Source organism: Serinus canaria, chromosome 12 (assembly GCF_022539315.1).
Source record: "Serinus canaria isolate serCan28SL12 chromosome 12, serCan2020, whole genome shotgun sequence".
Lineage (NCBI taxonomy): Eukaryota > Metazoa > Chordata > Aves > Passeriformes > Fringillidae > Serinus > Serinus canaria.
The window spans coordinates 4,804,130-4,823,326 of record NC_066326.1 but is presented as its reverse complement, the minus strand read 5'-3'; the positions used below and the strand labels follow the sequence as shown (position 1 = coordinate 4,823,326).

The window sequence follows — 19,197 nt, the reverse complement described above, 5'->3', positions numbered from 1 at the left end:
CCTAGAGGGGTTCTTTTATCTGACAGCAGTCAACACTCTATATAGAACTCAGTTATACACTAATGCAGTACAGGATTTGAAAAATATAAAAGATAAAATCCTAAAAATATAAAAGATAGAATCAGTAGCACCTGCACACCCAGGCCTGAGGTGAGGACCTGAAAGGGAAGAATGAGGGGAGTTCAGGAACAAGCAACAAACCCCAACCTTCTGTGGCCATCTCAGAGCCAAAGCCAGAGGGGATTCAGCAGCAGTTCATTTATCTCAGCAAAAAGCCCAATCCATGAGAAACATGTGTTCAGAGGAGGGGAAGTAGGAGCTCAACTTAAGGCAAACACTGCAAATTGAAACAATTATTCAGTGTTGAAATCAAACACTTTACTCTTCTGAGCACATAAAAAGCTCTCAAGGAGAACGTTTTCTTCAGTTTTTCACCTTAAAAAAAAATTTTAGGATTAAGAGATATGCTAAAGCCTGAGTTATCTCATTAATGGTACTGGTAAGATTAACAGCAAGAATTTAACATTTTCATTATTACTTAATGGCTTTTAAAAATGTATTGCCTTAATATTTATAATCAGACTCTTTAAGATTAATAATGCTGATTTGCCACCTCCCCTTCACAAGCCATTTCTCACACTTAGCCAACTTCCACAGAACTCTCCAAAGAAAAAACCTGAAATTACACCTGACAAACTCTGAAGTAAAAAGGAAAGAAACTGCATGCATCCATAAATTATTTTTTAATTCCAAATCCAGCTCTTGGTTTACATTGTACAGGAAACACAGGCAATCCCAAAAGCATTTAGGACTTGCAACATTGCACAAGGTCCCAAAACTGAATTCATCACACTGATGCCAAGCTGCCCCTTAGACTCCAAACTTGGGTAAACTGGAGAGACCAAAAAATAACTTTTTTAAAAAATCAGAAGTAACAAGGAACAAGATTCCCATGATCTGTTAGGAAAACTTAACTCAGAGCTAGATCCTGCTTTAAAAGATCAAGTGGCCCAGAAGTCTCATGGATTCCCTCAAATTCCATCTTCCAGACACACCCAAGATGGTCCAGATGCTCTTCAAGCCACAATCCAGATTTCTGCTGTTGTCCAAACTCCCTCAGGATTTACTGGCAAAACCCAAAAATCCAACCAAACCTCCTTCTGCTGCCAAGAAAATCTTGTGCTATTTGAAAAGCTGATCAACACAAGCAGTCTTGTCATCCCAGCAATATTAAACCATAAAGGCTGAATAACAGGCTGGCTATCAACTGTTGACCCTGCACTCAAATTTGCTGAAACTGGTGAATGTTGGCAGGATATTTTGCCCTTGGATGAAGTCCCTGCAGCCTCTCCTCCACACATATGTTCAACCATTTGTTTTAGTGATGACTTGAAAGAGCAGCTCCTCATTAGCTGCTCCTGTGCAGACTCCAGCACTCACCCACTGCCTTCAGCAGCATCACCTGCACCCCAGGAAGTTCAATATACACAAAGATTTTCACAAACCAAGCTTCAAATGCCCAGCACTAAAGCCAGCAGTGCAGGATGGCAGCATCACCTCTGAATGATTCTGAAGTAAATAAACTTGAATGTCACTTTGGACCCCAGAACACCAGCCTGTCATGGCAGGAGAAAGCAGAGACATGTGACTCCATGCAATTAATAGTATTTAAAACATTTGCCTTTAAAACCTGGCAAACTACCAAAAATTTTACACTTTTTTTTTTTTTTTAAGTTTAAAAAGCTTTTTATTAAAAAAAAAAAATGTGCACAGTTCATAATTAAATGTCTTCTTTCCTTTGACTTGGTTTCATTCAAACACAGACATTTTACTGGCTTAAGCTTTATACAAATCCCACAAGGCAGAAACCCAAACAGACATACAAATACAGGAGATGGTATTGCTCAAGGGATATTTTTTTTCCCTCCCACCTCATATTAAGAAGTGCAACTTTGCTTCTATGGTCCTTTAAAGTGAAACAGTTTTTCCCCTCAATAAAACAACACTCTCCAGGAAGAATTGCACCACATACACAAAATAGATGAAGGTCTCAGCTCTACCCAGCTTCCCCATGCCCTGATTCAGGTCTGAGAGATCTGTATGGAAATTGTGCTTGCAGTAACTCATCCCTGGCAGCACAGACAGGGCAGTAAATGCACCCACACTCTGTGAAATTGCTGGGGAAGGGAAGCCAATACCACCTACAATGAGAGCAGTGAATTGTTTGTATTTACCAGAATTCTGCTTTTCCATACATGTGTGCCTGCCCCGAGCCACCTGAACTGTGTGGCTGGACTGCAAGTCCAGCATGGGCATACACTGCCCAGAAATCCATAATTTAACACAGAACTCTGGGGTTTTATCTCACTGAACTTGATTCCTGAACTTGATTCTTCCACACATCCTTCTGGCCCCACTTAAGACAAAAGAACTACACTACCTTTTATTTTCCTCTCTAGAACATCTCAGCTCCAGGGGGAATTGCAAAAAGAACTCAGCTTTGGTTTAATGTTCCCTTCACTGAAAACAGTGAACTGTGCTTCTGGCTTTAAAAGATTTCATTTAAAAAGTTTTCTGGATTAACTCTCCAACATTTTGAGGAAACAAGAATGTTAAATATTAGGCTTTTAGTGACTCCAAGAACAAGGTTCCTCATCTGTTCCTTTCCTTTCAGCTGCAGCTGAAAGACACTCTACACATTTTATCATTTGTCCTTAAAAAAACCTAGAAGGCTATTCCCTTTAGAATCCTCAAAAAAATCAAGTTTTTTTCCAATTTGCTCAAGTTTTCCAATGCAGAGTGCTGTTTTTTGTGAAAAAGTAGGAAATGCCCAGTTCACCTGAAATTTTAAGTACTCACTTAGGAAAATATTTACCTGCTGAGACAGAAAACTGACTGAACCTACTGTGCAGACCTCTTGTATTGAAGCATTTATAACTACAGGGACAAGAGTCAAAGTTCATATTTAAATGCAAAAATCATCAGGCTGTGCTCTCTAATGTGAAAATGTTTCTAAATTTAAAGCAAAGCTTGCAGTGTCTGCTGACCCTGGACCTACCCTAGAAAACCTTACATGAAATGGGTGGACATGTCTTTGTACAAAGAGTATTTCAGAACCTGGAATGTAGAAATACAGTGCAAAAAAAAACCCCAGAAATAGTCTAAAAATAGTTTTTACATATCAAAACCTCCCAGATTAGAAAGAAATTATAAAGTAGAAGTATGGTGCTAAGAAGTTGTCTGACAAATTAACAATGGGTTATTTCCCTCACAGGGGAAATTTATTTTTTATGGGCATGTAGTGACAGGGCAGGGGGGAATGGCTTCAAAGTGACAGGGAGTGGGTTTAGATTGGGTACAAGGGATGAATTCTTTGCTGTGAGGGTGAGGAGACCCTGGCACAGGGTGCCCAGAGAAGCTGAGGCTGCCCCTGGATCCCTGGAAGTGCCCAAGGCCAGGCTGGACAGGGCTGGGAGCACCCTGGGACAGTGGGAGGTGTCCCTGCCCATGGCAGGGGGTGGAATGAGATGGGCTTTAAAATCCCTTCCAACCCAGGCCATTCTGTGATTAATTAAAAACAGTATTTCAGTCAGAAGTCTAATTTAGAATTCATCATGTTTTACCCTAAATGGCCACTTTGAATGCTGTGAAACATGATTTGCAGCCAGAAGCACCAAATACATAAATTCTTCCACATCAAAGGAGTAGTTTGTAAATTTTGGATGTTCTCCCAGTGTTGGGTGGTGTCCCTAGAAAAACAAGATAAGGACTTTTAGACAGAAAAGATCAATACATCTTCCATTCAAAAAAGAAAAAAAAAAATTGAGGATCTGCCATTTTAATTTATTATTTCTGATCCACTGATCTGCTCTGAGGCAAAAGAATCAGCAAAGGAACTGCATAACAGCCATGCTATGAATGGTTCATGGCCAATTAATTTCATTTCTCTTCTTCCCTCAGCCATTAATATCAAATGATTTCTTAATCTTAACAGGGAAGTTAATTTGGCCTAAGGAATGAATATCACATTTCAAACACCAGGACATAGGTAGGTACAGCAGGAGAGCTGTGCAGTCCTTCAGTTCCAGCCCCTCACCCTTGCAGTGTGGCCACCTTTACCTGATCTTGAGGGAACACTTTATTCCTTTTCCTCCAAGTGATGTAATGAATGCCCCTCAGCCTTGCCAAATCCAGGTAACAACGTTCATCTTCACAGTTGTATCTAGGGACAGGCAGAAAAAACATATTTACCTACAGAGGTGATGCTGAAGTTACCAGGGTGAAACAGGAAAAAATTGAAATGTCTGTTGTCCAGTTGTAAGGCACCAAAACTGTGGGCAAATTCTGAAGCAACATCAAGGGCTGCCTTCTGCTGTCCAGATGTGGCCCTGGAGGCAGTTTGAGGCACATCTGCATGTCAGACATGTCCCTGTCCAGCTGCAGCAGCTCTTGGACGTGTGAAAAACAACCCCTGAGTTTCTGAACTTATTTGGAGACTGGACAAAACATTCTCCAGCCAAGCCTATGCTGCAAAACACCAGTTCTGCAGCCTTCCCACAGCAGGACTGCCCAGGATGGAGAACTCAGAGCTCTTCTAAGAAGAATTCTGCATTTCTGCTTTGTTCTATAAGCTGGAGTGTCTGCCAACACCCCTGCTTTGTGACAAAATATGTTTTAAAGGAAGCTACAAGAGAAATGTAGGCAAAACACAGGACTGACCTTGGCCAGCAAGCTGATGCTCGTGTCCTGAGCAGAAAAAGGAGGATATAAAAACCTCCAGGGTTTGTATATAATAAATCAATAATCAATTCATATCAATAATATGATATGAATGGACATGCACATAATCAGTTCACCTGGATCACTAAAACATCCTTAGAGCTCAGACTCACCAGGCAGAGCCTCAGCAATGAGGTTTTCTCATTGTTTGCACTTTCCCCATTATATCTGTACCATGGAAGAGTAAGAAATCCCAGGCTAAGCCTGTATGATATAATTACACTGTATTTTATAATGAAAGCTTTCTCTCTTTTGACCCCCAGGAGAAGAGGCTGCCAAATATGAAGTCTAAACAAGGCTGCAAGACAAACATTGATGGTCAAATACCAGGAAGGGAGAGGCTTCATTAGCACACAGCAACAAACAGGAGCAGTTGTGTGTGCAAGGGAAGGACAGACAGACTTACAGCTCGAAGACAACAGCCCAGTCTGGCAGAAAGAGCAGGTGGGTCAGGCCAGCTCCATGTATCCCAATGAAAATATCAGAGTTGTGGGTAATTCTCAATTGCTCTGAAAATTCAAGCTCCCTGCAGACAACACAACAAAAGTGGTTAAAAAATAAAAAAAATAAAAATAAAAAAAGATGATGTGGCAGCTCTATCCACTCCAGCAGAACATGGAGAAAGCACAAAATTGGTTGGCTGAAGGGAATGCTGGAACAGAGAACTGATTTTTCAAGGAATAATACTAAGAATCACAAGTGCTGCAGCCAGCAGTAACTCAGCATGGAAGTAAAAGAAATACAGGCAGGTTTCAAAACTTCACAAGAACTTGTTTCAAAAGTACTTTGGTCAGTTTAAAGTTTTTGTAAGTTTAAGGGTTTTTCTGTTTACTTTAAAAAAAAATGCATCACTTAAAAGGAACCCCCAAAACTAAGAACAAAATACCCCAAACAAAACATAAAAGACCTGTTTCTGAGCTGCACTCAGTGTAATGTAAAACACACAAATAAACATCCTCCCTCTGTCTGTTTGGTCAGAACATGATTGTCTCAGTGCTGCTTGTTTCTCACTCTTCCTGCATCATCAAAGAGCTGCTGCCCTTTGGGACAGGCATGCATTGTTTGGGAACTTCTTCAGCTCATTTCTTCCTGGCACAGTGCCTGCTGCAGCTGGCACCACAAACTGACCTCAAGTGGTGTCCTCGGGGGCCACCAGAGCAGCAAATAATCAGAGTTATTATTGATCACCAAACTAAGGCTCATGTAAAATAAGACACTGACATCATAGAAGAGAAACCTCTTTCAGCACAGTTACTGCAGAGCAAAAGGCAAAAAGGTGATGGGAACACAGCTGGCCTTGGGAGAGGGAACAAAAGGGATTTCCAGCCTTGTTCCTTGTTCATTCAGCTGAAATCTGAGCCCTCTAACCCTAACTAGTGCATTATGGAATGGGTGTGCTCCACCACCTCACCCAACACTTTTCCTTGCCAGTCCTTGGATTTTGCCAGGTTAGCCCTGGGGACAGACCCAGCTGGCAGCAGCCACAGGCAGCAGGAGCTCCCAGCAGCTTCCTCCACCAACTCACTTGTACTTGTAGTCCACCACTTTGACCTCCAGCGTTGACACTGTTTTCAGAGCATTCACAAGCTGGGGAGAATAATAAAAACACAAAAATTTGGTGTCCTCCTTCAGTTAATTGTTCCCTGGCACTCCTGACCTGGGGAAGATAAAACCAACTTCTGCCTTTGATATTTTACCAGAACACAAACTATGAGCAGCAGTGGAGGCATCAACTGAGGACAGCCCAGCAGAAAAAGCACAAATCCTTTGCTCTGTCTGCTCTGCCACTGAGCTACTGCAGCACAAGAGCCTCAGTTTCTCCCTCCATAAGGTGGGGATGATAATCCCAATTCATTTTTGTCAGGCTCTCACAGTAAAGAGTGGAAGCAGGTATGAAAACATTCAATAACATCATTTTACCATGAAAGAAGATTTTACACAAGTCCATGAAGTTGCATGATTCAAAACCATAAATCAATATGGAAATTCAATATGTTCTGAGGGCACAAGCTCTGATGCAAGGGCCTGTGCATTCCAATCTGCAGGCATTACAAAGGGTTTTGTTAGACTTCAACACTGGAGATGCTAGAAATAAAAGGAATAATTTGAAAGTGAAATAATTTAATTTTATCAGAAGATCTGCAGTGTCTGTTTGCTCAGAGGAAATACTTTCAGTATTACATTTGTAGTCCTCCACTGGATATTTAGAAAGGGCAGCAAGGTTCAGTGTCTGGGGTGCAGAAATGGAGACTGCCTAGAAGACATTTCAGAACAAATTACTATAAACATTGGACATATTTGTCCAAGATTTGCCAGAAAATGGATGTCTTGGCTGTACCAAAAAAAAAAAAAAAAAAAATCAACCCAATAAGCAAAATTTAACTTCTTACAAATATTTTTTAAAGATACAAAGGACCACACCTCATTCTGGTTTAATATTTTCCGGTAATCTGTGCTGCGGGCGAGGATGGTGACTCGAATTTTCCCATCCTAAAAAGAAAGAAGCAGCAGTGTATTAGCTAAGAGGCAGCCCTCACAAGAAAAACAATCCCAAACTCTTCCATATTTACTTCTGGCAATTATTTGAGCAACTAAATATGTTCCTTCCACACGTAGTAAATAGATGGTGTAAGCAGCTTAAAATGCACATCGTATTTTCTGCCAGATTCAAAGCATCAAAAACTTTGTGAAAGTCTGATTACTAACCAAGAACTAAATATTTTCTGAAAGATTTCTGTTATTCAGTACAAAAGAGCCTTTGTGTTACACATTATCTGGCAGTTTTTGAAAGCAGGAAAGCAGCTTTCTGGATGGCTTGTGCACAAGTTCCTCGGGAAAAAAAATATTTTACTTCTATAACAGCTCCTCCTTTTACCTCTTTTAATTAATTGGACTCACAGGGGTGAGCGCTCCAAGTGAAATAAAGAGATTTAACTGCATGGCTCCCATTAGTGTCAGCAGGAGAAGCATAACTAGATGCCTGTGCAGAGCTCTGAATGTGCCCCTCAGCAATAATTTGTGGGCTACTCTCCAGCAGACACTCCAGCTAGCCCAGAGCTGCCCTGGCCACCAAGGCAACGTGCAGAAACCATCAGTGAGAGCAGCAGAGAAGCCCAGAGCACACAGATGGTGTTGGGCAAGCATGGAAGGAGCAGGTTCCTCTGTTTCCAGCTCTGATCCCAGCTCAGCAGTATCCAAAGGGATTGATAAAGGGCAAGCTCTGCTCTGCTCTGCTGTTGGGATCCCCACTGCTGCTCCATGGAACTCGTGTCTGACTCAGGACACAAAAGCCTCCAGCACAGGGAATGGACACAGGGATGAGACCCTAAGGTTGGAAGGAGAGTGCTCTAAAGTCTGTCCTACAGAAATAAGACAGAAGGGCAGCTTCCACAAACATACACAACTGTTCTCTGAAGGCCTTGACGGGGAAAAACCAAACCCTAAACATCACAGGAAAGGAGGAAAAGTACACAGGTACACCCCATTCCCCACTGGGTTCAGTTTGCTGCTGCTGTTCTCTGGCAAGAACCACCAGCTCCATATTGCAGCTGCTTTATGCAGTTATCACACCTTGGGTCCTTCCTGGGTGATATTTAATCTGTGCAGCACATGCTGAGAAAAGGCTCTGAACAGCCCCGTGCCGTGACAGCCAGAGATCTGAAATTAAAAAAGGAACTGTTAATATCCAGGGTTATTTCACTCAGAAAACTGAGCTTTGTGATCAGGTTTGTAACATTCTTGTGGAACAAAAGCCCAGTACCATGCACTGTGCTATTCACTGCAGCACAAGGGGCACTTTCATTTAGAAGGAAATATAACTCTAGTGCTAGAGCCTGAGTGTGTGAGCTAATACCCTCAGGGAAGTCTGACTGTGCTTAAGCTCTTGTGCTCTGCAAAAATACCAGTTAGCTCACAGTGCCCACCCATTAAAGGGGAACAATTTGCACCTCCTGAGCTCTGACATAGGAGACTGCACATAGCCAGCTAGGATAACTTAAAAATCCCAATCTTTAGGGAAGATCATTCCGTTTGGAGCTGGAACCTTCACTGCAGTGTATTTCATTACCTTGGAGGGATTCCCCAGCTCAGAATCTACCCTGCAGGTGGGGAGGGAGGGAGGAAGGGAGGGATGGAGGGAGGGAGGGAGTGGAGGGATGGGATGGGAGGGATGGGATGGGATGGAGTGGAGGTGATGGATGGGAGGTGATGGGATGGGATGGAGGGATGGGATGGTGATGGTGATTGGATGGATGGGATGGACTGGAGGTGATGGTGAGGGAGGGAGGGCAGGGAGGGAGGAGGGAGGGAGGGATGGGATGGAGGGATGGATGGCAGGCGAGGGATGGAGGGAGGGCAGGCTGATGGATGGATGGAGGGATGGAGGGATGGATGGAGGGATGGAGGGAGGGAGGAACTCACCAGAGGGGTGTTATAGAACAATCCATACCGCATCCGAGGCAGCAGAGAGAACACGGCTTCCTTAAAGCACACCTGGAAGGGGATCACAGGAGTTACATCCCACTGCTCCTCCCCAGCCCATTCACTGCCAGCCCTACTCCTAACGAGGCAGCAATTACTGCTCCTGCCAAGGACAGCCTGGCTGTGCCAATGAACACAACACAGATCCCAAGAGAGCTCTCCTTTGGGACAAGCAAGTGTGGGAAGAGGTGATGAAAACGCCCCCAAGCAGAACAAACATGGACTAAAGAGAAGGAAACCAGTTAGGGAGTTTATGACTAGACTGAGGAGGCTGAAATGAGCTCTGAATAGATGCATTTTTTTGGTGTAATTTTTTTTTTTAATGATAAGCAGCAAAAATGCCAAGAGTTACGGGGCAAAGAAACAGCTCAGGACGAATCAGAAGACTTCAGAAAGACCATTTGAAAACCCTTAACTTCAGTTGGGAGTCCTGCAGAAGGACACAAATTAGGTCCATCTATTTAAAGGATAGATACAACACAGAATCAGGTTACAGTCCTGTCTCTTGTTTCTAAGGTAGAATACTCATATTACACAAATTAAACATGAATGGAAAGTATTAATGTTTTCCTCTGGAACACCCATAACTGCAAGAAGCTTGAGATGTTGTCATATTGGCTCCCTAGTGACCATGAATTAAAACAAAATATGGAATTCCATACCCTTTTGGAGTCAAAAGTTTTCAAGTGAATTATTTCATAGTCAGTAAATGCCTTCCATGTCTCACTGAACAGGTCACCATAGCCATATGAGCTCTAGGAGGAATGCAAAAAAACAAGGGTACACAATTACAAAAATGCATATTAGAACCTCTCTTCATGATTTACAGGTTCTGTATATGAGCTTTAATACAGTTAATATGTGCAACACCACCACGAGACCCAAGGCAGCCTAGCACAGAATACAGACATTACACAGCACCAAACTCTGGGTTTGCACTGGCAGGTAACTCAAATTACCTCTCAGGTGGGTAATTTTTAATAAGAACTTCTATAAATTAGCAAAGTAGACAATTTCTTCAGTAGCAGATAATAATTTCTGAGTTAGGATTGAGAATTTCTTACTACTTTTCCCAGAGTCAACAGAACACAAGTTAAATTTGAGGTAACACAAACACAGGGATGGTAGGAGGCCTGAATCTCAGCTTCTGAGATTTGAAAAAATAACACCTGGGAATTCAAGTGCAGCACTGAAGTTTGAGGTAACAAGTCACAACAAGCTTGTTTTGCATTTGCCTGTTTGGGGATTGTCACTTGCATATGGCACAGGTGTCACAAACCAGAGGCAATGATCTGATGTGATGGAACAAACACCTAGGGGGTTTCTATAGAGCAATAAAAAATTTTCCTTCTCTGGGGAGCTTTTAAAGAGCCATCTACTCCCTCCAAAGTTATCCCAGCAGGATAGCAGGAAGGTTCCTGCCTTCCATCTGTCACCTTTCCTGTCCCAGGGCTGAGTCAGTACCTCTGGCTCCTGGAATGCAATTAAATGTGCCCTGGGTAGCCCTGGTGCAGGTTCTCACTCAAGCTTCCTTTCAGCTCTGGGGCTAGCTCAGGCTGCTTGGAAAGTGGAAACATTCTAAATAAGAAATTTGAAAATAAGACTGAAAATACAAATGACAGCAGGAGAGAAGAGATATCTGGTGAATTGTAATAGAATCTAAAGGGCACCAGATTTCTTTTGGTTCAAGAGGCCTTCCTCTTGCTCTGCCATTAGGTATTAATCAATTTTACAATCCAGACTCCCTTCTGGCCATGTATTACAGGAACTGCTCTCCCAGATTAGAAGGGGAGAACTGATGAAAGCACCACTTTCTAAACCTCTCTGCTCTCCTTAAAAGTGCTTTATAAACACTTCTTCCCTGCATTCACAGGTGATCTGCACCCCAACGCCCAGTGGAATTCCTGCTCATTTTCTGCTTTGTTTAACCTACATCTAAGGGCATTACTCTTTAATAAGAACAGTAGGTAGGAAGTGTGGCCAAATCTAATTACATCAAGTGAAAAAAAAAAAAAAAAGAGAGAATGAGTAATAAGCTCAAGTCCACCTTTTGATGAGCACAGACAGTTCATCAGCAGTTGACTGGTGCCATCACCTGGTTTTACATAGCAATGAACTCCAGCTGCCTGGGCAGGTGATGCTCATTTAAATTGATAACAGTGTGGCTCTACTTTGAATGGTACATCTGAAAGAGTTATTTGATTCTGAGATATAGCACAAAGAGTTGCTTTTCAAAGTAATTTGCAATGCTGTCTGACACCTGATCTCTTCAGAAAGCCATCAGAGCTGGATTAACAGGTCCTGTGTAACACCTAGAGAGCTCACTTATCTGACAGATGGCACTGATTTTAGCTTTAACATACAATAGAATTAGAAAAAAAGAGTTTATTCTAGCCAAACAGGTTTCTCATTGAACAGCAAGCAAGGGATATTTGCAGTTCTCTACTGGAGTTTAGTTGTCCTGGCACTAAATGCTCAGAGAGAAAACTCAGCAATTTATGATCACAAAACAGGTGTGGCACAGTGTCATATTCAAGAACTGCTGGACCCAATTATGCACTTTATCTGGCATATTGCAAATTGCCTCGTTGTTTTTTATTTAGTTTAATACCCTCCTCCACAACTCAAATACTGTCCAATAAGTCTAATATTACTCAAACACAGTAATGGTTTCAACTCAGCAGTACAGCAGAAACAGCCCCACTTAAAAATTTGTTTTATGCAATCATGGCAATGTGAGAGGTGATTGAGGGAAGTAACTGCAAGAAGGCTACTTAAAGGAATTAAATATTAAACTCTGTTTTAATATATATATCAGGATTTAATTGAGCTGTTTTCTTTACTACAGGCTGAACTTTACTGACTTACAAACATGCAAGACAGCATTTCTTTTTAAATATAGAACAAAAAGTTCAGCAAATCTACTTCAATATTCCAAGAGAAAAAAAATCTTTAAAAACCAGTTAAAACTTCAAATGCTACAGATTAGAAATACTGATCAGATTATTTCTGAGATCACACCAAAAAAAAAGGCATAACTTATGGGCTAGCATAGCTAAGCATTCCAACAGCACCATGGTTTGCCATAGAAAATCTGTTCTCTAACTATTGTTCATGCATCTGCATTAAAAGGATCCAGAAATTTATCAGTTCCACATGGCTGTGGCCACAAGAGAACTAAGGATTGGCTACTAAAACTTTCAGAGCCTCTAGAAAGCAGAAATACAACCCATCACAGATATGTTAAAAGCAGAGCAGACTTACAGTGTCCCACATGACTATGTTGACATCAGTACTGAAGGAATTATTGATATGCTGGGTAATGTAAAGGTTGACAAAATCACAGAAGTGATGGTACATATTAACCCCTGAAAAAGAAAGAATTGTTAGCAAAACACTGCATTACTTGCTCCACTTTTATTGGTTTATGCATTTTTCCTGGTTAGCATCCTGCATTTTATATTGGCTTCCCCTGCTTCTGACTCCTTGAATCCTCCTAATACATCCTGGAAAAGAACCTCTAAAAGGAATGAACCAAGGAAAGAAATCTGATGTAAAATGTGGGGTTTTTTTAAAAAAATAGAATTAGAAGAGTGGCCAGTTAAAAAAAAAAAAAAAAAAAAAAAAACCCCAAAAAAACCTAAAGATACCACTTACCTGCATCTAATTTCATGAAATATGTTGGCTTTTCAATAACAATGTCACACTTCCCATCTTCCAGAGGCCTGAAGTCTAATGCAGTGAATGTCTGGAGTTCTGCAAACCTAGAAAGATTCAATCACACAGAATATGCTTTGACATCAACACACTTTAACAAATGTACTTCCTGTGTCTCAGATGTAGTAACTGTCCTTCCAGTCCATTTCAGTTAACAGGACTGCTGAAAACTGATGGAGTCTGACAATTAAAATTATTTGAAATGATAATGGAATGTTCTTCAGGGCTTCTAGAGGTTAAACACTGCCTTTGATCTCAGGAGTGAGCAGCAGCTTTGATCTCCAAATCAAGGCAGCAGGGATGTAACAAAGAGCCTCAGAACCTGGATCTGTGGCTTCACCCAACTTGATCTGCCTTGCCAGAGACACTTAAGTGAGATTTCCATGCTTTGGTTGGAATAATGGATGTAGAGGCAATATTTATTGTTCCTGCATCTAAACAAGGATGAGCAGCTGTGATGACAACAGCAGGTAGAGGAGAAAACTCTTCCTCCTCTGCAGCAGTTCTTGACTTAAATTAAACATCAATGAAAAACAGGGGAAGAAAAAGAAAATAAAAGCAAAGAATAAGAATGAATTATTATATGGACCTTAATGGCTTCAGTTCCTTCATCAATTGGCTGGCAAGGCAGCTTTGAAGTGCTAACATCCAAACTGTGATGCTCTGCACTTCCTACTCAGCCTGTGGATTCAGCCCACCTCACATTCCCAGCCAGGCCCCCTGGGAACACCAGCACACATCCACATCATCCTCCCCAGGGGCTGTGGGAACTCACACAGGGCCAGCCTCAGGCACCACAAAACAATCCCCCCTTGCACACACAGATTAGGCACAGCACCAGCACCTGGCCCAGAAAACACCTGAAGGGTACAACTTCCAATTCCAAGGTGTTTCACATCCTTTGCTGCTGCAAGTGAGGCAGGACACAATTACACACAGCGTGGCTCAGACTTTCTGCAGAGATGCAATTACCAGAGGTTTCTAATATCAACTCTCAAACTGACCCCAAAAGGAGCAAGTCATTCCTCAGTATGAAATCCCCTACACACAGCTGGTATGGCAATGACAAAAATAAAAAATAATTAGCAAATTAACTTGGAAGCAGCCCTGACAAGAAATTCTTACCAAGACTGCAGAGGGCTCTTGCGCTGACCTTCAGCCAAAAATGCTTGAACATCGAGGGTACAATGACCACCAATTTCTCCCTTCTGGAAAAAGTCTTCTTTGAATCTAATGCAAATTAGAAAAAGTCTGTCAGATTTTGTGCAACAGGGCCAGCAGCGCCCTGCAAGCTCAATTACACACTCAAGCCAGTGTTACTTGGTCTCAGTTTAGCAAGCACTTCACACATAGTTAAACCTTGAGTATTTTCCTCAATGTAAATCAAGAATTTCCCACAACCCCCAAATAACCAAGGTGGTGTCCTTGAAGGTGTAGGCATCATCTTAGAAAGCAGCTGGAATGCTATTAAGAATTATTTACACACACCCACATGAGTAATTTAACCAAATTTTGTTTCATGACAGTGATGCTTCACCGTCATGACAGGACCATCACTGGTTGGAGCTCTTGCTTGTTTCTAACAATTTCTTACTGAAATTCACCTCAGATTTCACAACCCACTTTGCTACCCAAGGATCTTACATTACATATGAAGAGCGACATGTAAGAACAAACTTCCTGAAAATCAGTTGCCAGCTAAAAGCACTGTCTAAATTAGCTTTCAGGACAGGCTGTGATGATGACAAAACCCATTCTGAAGGGTAAGAGCAGTCTCAGTCATGAGACTGACTTCAAAGACAAGTCAGAGGGTCGTGCCAGCACCACTGGCATGGTTTTTTCATCCAGGTTCCAACATGCAGGTTTTTAATTCAGGGTGTAGAAGATCCGGGTTCAGATCTCTCCTCAGTCACTCAGTACCTAAAAATGCAGCTGCTGGATCTGGTGTAAAGGCACAGGAAATGCCTTGGTTCCTCAGACAAAAGCAATTGTATTTTGCACATCATCTGATCAAGGAAGGACACGACACAGAAAGGTCTACCTCTCTTCCACCAGGGAGAATTTCAATCACCCATCATCATTCCATAAAAGTGAGAACTTGGGTTTTACACCACCAGCAGCAGCTAGCAATGAAGAGGGGCAAACCTTTACAAGGCTTCAGCAAACAAGCATCTGATCAGCAGTAAAACTGCTGCCAGTAAAAAGTAAAAAAAGTAAAACCCATAGCAACAAGCAATCCAGCTTTGTTAAACCAATTCTCAAATCCTTTTCCCTGCCATCCCATTTTTGCTATAACCCAGGCACATCAGAGACCTGTCATGGTTTCTCTTCACAGCTCGTAAATCAATGTACAGGTTTGTTGCTCTGCAGTGCTGAAGGTACTGGGAGCAGGTCAGAGATGAATCCCCCTGTTAAGAACAAGTAGAATCCTGTCAACTACAAAAATTATTTTTAAAAACAAGTGCAAAGCATCAGATCTATCAGAAATACCTACTGTTGCTGCAGGCTTGCAATGGGTTTTCACTTCACTGAGCCTCTCCTGAACATACCCAAAGTCTGCTTGTTTCCAGAATATCTGCTGGGCTGTCTCAATGTCACTTGCCCTGGTGTGTGAGGGAGAGAGGAAACAAATCAAGGTTCTGTTGCTCAATTCTAGTAATAACTTCAACAGATCACATTTTTCCACTGAAAGTGGAAGAGAGGAACCAGCCAGTTATTTTATTGGCATTTAAGATGCCAAAACAGGAAGCACTTATCAGCTGCATGTGAGTGAAAACATCAACGACAATTTAATTTAAAGCTATTCTCCCCTAAAAGGGTACACATTTTTTTCTACATTTTTTCCCCTGTTTTTAAAGCTAAGAAAGGAAATACAGCTATTTTAGGACTCTGAATTCAAGGCTACATCAGAATAATGAAAACATTCTGGCAGGAAGCATTTCTAGCAGTATTTTCTTCCTTAAAAAGTTAAATTTTTAAAATCATGTTGAAAGGCTCATTATGCATAAAGAAACACATTTATATATATATATATATATATATATATATATATACACACAGGTGTCCACAAAAAAAAAAATCACACTTTAAATTCTAAGTATTACAATAATGCTTGCTTCACTGCTATATCAAAGTGAGCACTACACTATTTTTTTGCCACAATGTAGAGAGGATTTTTAAGTTAAACTTACCACCCAGTTTCAACATAATCACACACTGGGTAACTGAACCTGTTCTCTGACCTGCAAGATTTCTCATAACCCCAGCAGGATTTCAGTTTCTTCAAGTGTTTCTGCAACACAGAATGACTGAATCAGGTTTTGCAACAGGAAAATGGGAAATGACTTCAGTAAGCTGTTAGCTTTTAAATGACATCTTGCTCATAAATCTTGCATAAAAGGCTTTTGGTTTGGTCTGTTTTCAAACAGAGTTTGAGAAACAACACCCAGATTCATCCTGCACAGCAGAGGCTCCAAAGAGGACACCCATGCACATCAATGTCACTCTTGTCTTTTATAGGTTCTAAGACAAATCCTTTCCCTGAATAATTGGCAAGGAGACCAATTAACCACCATCTTTAACCGCTGCATCAAACCACCCCAACAGGATATTTGAACAAACAAACAGAAAAAAAGCAAACCTACTTTATATGGGCATAGAGCATCCTGCTTACAGATGTCAGCAATGTGCTGGTTATTGTGCAGAAAGTAGGGGATGTGCTCATCTGGCAAGTTGATGGCTTTGTAGCTGTAGAATGGCTCTTCTGGAATGTTTGGGAATTCAGTAGGATTTTCAGCTTGGGAATTCGCCAGAATTTCTTGCAGTAGCAATCCAAACACAAGCAACATAAACATGGCAACCTGTGAGTTCTGTACTTTACAAATAAAATAGAAAACAGAAAGAAATTAACATATCTGCAGCATTTCAAGCACACAGGACAGAATTCAGTCAGAGTCAGACATACAGTCAAAGAATTTGTACTTGCATTTCTGGGCTGGTTTCTTTTTCCTGTGAAGACCAAACTTTCACTGAGAGGCCAGACTGCTCAACCTCAGGATTATCTTTGAATCATTAGTCATTGAGTGTTACTATGCACTACAAACTCCCAGTCAAGCTAAACTGGGTGTGTTTACTTTAGCTAAATGCCAAGGGATCCTGAGAGTTCAGTGTGGAAACCAAGTATAGAGCATGAAATATCAAGCGAGAAGGGAAAAAAAAGTAGAAGAGTTGGGGGGAGGGGTGAGAAAAGAAGGATTTTTAGTTGTAAAATAAGTATAAAAACAACACATTCTCCATTTTGAGCTAATAAATAGGGAGACAAAAATAGAGGGTCATAGCTAAGTCTTACAGGACGCCTGTTTTTAGTGCTTAACATCATGTTAAAGAAACTTGACTACTGAGTATATTCTATATATAAATTTATATATAATAGAAGTGTATTTATATATATACACATGTACACACACACAGAGGCCCACACATCTGTATACCCTAAAGCTGACTGCATACCTTCCTGATAATGGAACCTTCTCATCTAACACCCCTGCTTTGAACCATTAAACTTCCTGAGGAAAAGAAATGTATGGCCTGTATCTAAACTCCACCTTTTTTGGAGTTATAATTTGCTAAAATTTGCATGTTTGCTTTCAACTGAAGCCTTTAGCAAAATTCCTACGATACAAGTAGTTTTACCTGTTTGGTTTGAGAGGAACCACTTCAGCTTTCCCAGGTACAGAAGCCTAGAGCAGGAGAGGAAGGTGGAGTTAGGTATGTCCTGCAAAAGGAGATTTCCTCAGGACACTGTCCTGCGCCTGGGGGCACGTTCCCAGCAATGCCACAGCCCGGGCACTGCGCTGAGCCGGCACTCGGGGGCTCACACAGCGCGGGGCACGGGCAATTTCACACGGATCCCACCTCTCCCATCACAAACCGGGCGCTGGCACCAAAACACGCGGCCCTTCCCCACCCCCGGGCACTGTCACATCGGGAACGTGTCCGGCATCCTGTGCCAGGCCGTGCTGGATTCCATGATGGACCCAGACCCGGACCCAGACCCGGACCCAGCCTCCGGCCCGGTCGGACCTGGTGCTTGACCCACGATTGTCATACCCGCGTTAGACCCGGCACCGCCGCCCTGCCCTGCGCTCCCTGCCCCGGCACGGCATCGCGTCTCACCGCGTATCGCACCGCGTGTTTCACCGCCAATCTCAGCCCCGCCGGCCCCGAGGAGCCCCGCGGCCCACGGGACCGGCCGCTCCTCCTGTTCGGCGCTCGCCGCCGGCCTCAATCCTCATGTCCGGGGGCAGCGCTCGGCGCGGCCCCGCCGGCTCCGTGCGGGTGCGAGGGAGGGACGGGCGGCACCGCCGCTCCCGCCCCGGGACCGCCGCCGGCAGCAGCCGGGACCGCCCCGCCCGGGGCGGCGGGAACGGGGGAAGGAGGCAGGGAGGGAAGGAAGGGAAGGAAGGCAGGCAGGGAAGGAGGAGCCGCCGGGCCGGGGCGGAGGCGCAGTGCAGGGCGCGGGTCGGGCTCCGGCGGCGCGGCTCAGGTGGGGCCCGCAGCGAAGGCACCTGCCCGCGGGGAGCAGCGGCGGAGCAGCCGCGTCTTCCTTCTGCTGCCGGAAATTAAGCGCTGCCGCCCCGGGAGCTGCGAGCGCAGGATGCGGAGGAAAAGGGCCTTTTCCTGCCGCGGCCCGGCAGGAAGCGCAGGCTCCGGCACCCCATTGTTCCAGGCGTCCCCCCCGAGCCCAGGCCGGCAGCAGTGGGGCCGGGGCCGGCCCGGGACGGCCGCGCTCAGCAACACCGCCCGGCGCACGGGCAGAGGCTCGGCGATGCCCTCCCCGCTGTCCCTGACACACGGCAGCGCTCCTGCCGGCACCCCGCACCCTCCTCTGGTGTGACCCAATTCCCGCAGTGACGAGCGCCGGGGGAGGCACGGGCGCTAACACTGAAGAGCTTTGAATCCTCCCGTACAGCCCAGACCTCTTCTCCCTTCGTTCCCAGGTGGGAAACGAGGAACAAACGCTCAGCCCGAGCCAGGAAACCTGCGAGAGAACGCGGGGGCCGGCAGAGGTGCTGACCCCACAGAGACACCGCTTACTTGAATAAAGGAAATTAATCTGAATTTCACATTATCCACAACCCCATCGCTGCGGTGCATTTCGAAATAAACTAGCCCCTCGCACATAAATACCCACGGTACCGCAAGCCTTCAACTGGCATCTGT

At 43.5% G+C, this 19,197-nt stretch overlaps 1 protein-coding gene across 4 annotated transcripts; it reads right to left on the bottom strand.

Annotated features, from left to right (window-relative positions):
• Nucleotides 1-724: 724 nt before the first annotated feature.
• EOGT (EGF domain specific O-linked N-acetylglucosamine transferase) lies at nucleotides 725-18,288 on the bottom strand. Of its 4 annotated transcripts, none has more exons than XM_050979358.1 (17): nucleotides 18,163-18,288; nucleotides 17,668-17,714; nucleotides 16,620-16,849; nucleotides 16,167-16,267; nucleotides 15,470-15,578; nucleotides 15,289-15,383; nucleotides 14,101-14,205; nucleotides 12,916-13,022; nucleotides 12,523-12,626; nucleotides 9,921-10,013; nucleotides 9,199-9,270; nucleotides 8,350-8,436; nucleotides 7,201-7,269; nucleotides 6,305-6,366; nucleotides 5,186-5,305; nucleotides 4,120-4,222; nucleotides 725-3,749 (listed from the first exon to the last, which is right to left on the bottom strand). In XM_050979358.1, the coding sequence occupies exons 3-17, from the start codon at nucleotides 16,827-16,829 to the stop codon at nucleotides 3,603-3,605; spliced, it is 1,584 nt and encodes a 527-aa protein (XP_050835315.1). In that variant the 5' UTR covers nucleotides 16,830-16,849; nucleotides 17,668-17,714; nucleotides 18,163-18,288; the 3' UTR covers nucleotides 725-3,602. The 4 variants fall into 4 exon arrangements, with proteins under 4 accessions (XP_050835315.1, XP_050835314.1, XP_050835313.1 ...); XM_050979357.1 differs by having other exon boundaries at nucleotides 16,620-16,844; XM_050979356.1 differs by having other exon boundaries at nucleotides 18,151-18,286.
• Nucleotides 18,289-19,197: the final 909 nt, after the last annotated feature.

Excerpts from the sequence above, each read along its gene's own strand:
- EOGT (XM_050979358.1), bottom strand. The coding sequence starts at position 16,829 with ATGTTTATGTTGCTTGTGTTTGGATTGCTACTGCAAGAAATTCTGGCG. Across the intron at positions 9,271-9,920 it reads AAACTTTTGACTCCAAAAGG|GTGTGCTTTAAGGAAGCCGT; the intron begins GTATGGAATTCC and ends ATCCCCTTCCAG. Across the intron at positions 4,223-5,185 it reads TGGGCTGTTGTCTTCGAGCT|ATACAACTGTGAAGATGAAC; the intron begins GTAAGTCTGTCT and ends GCCTGTCCCTAG.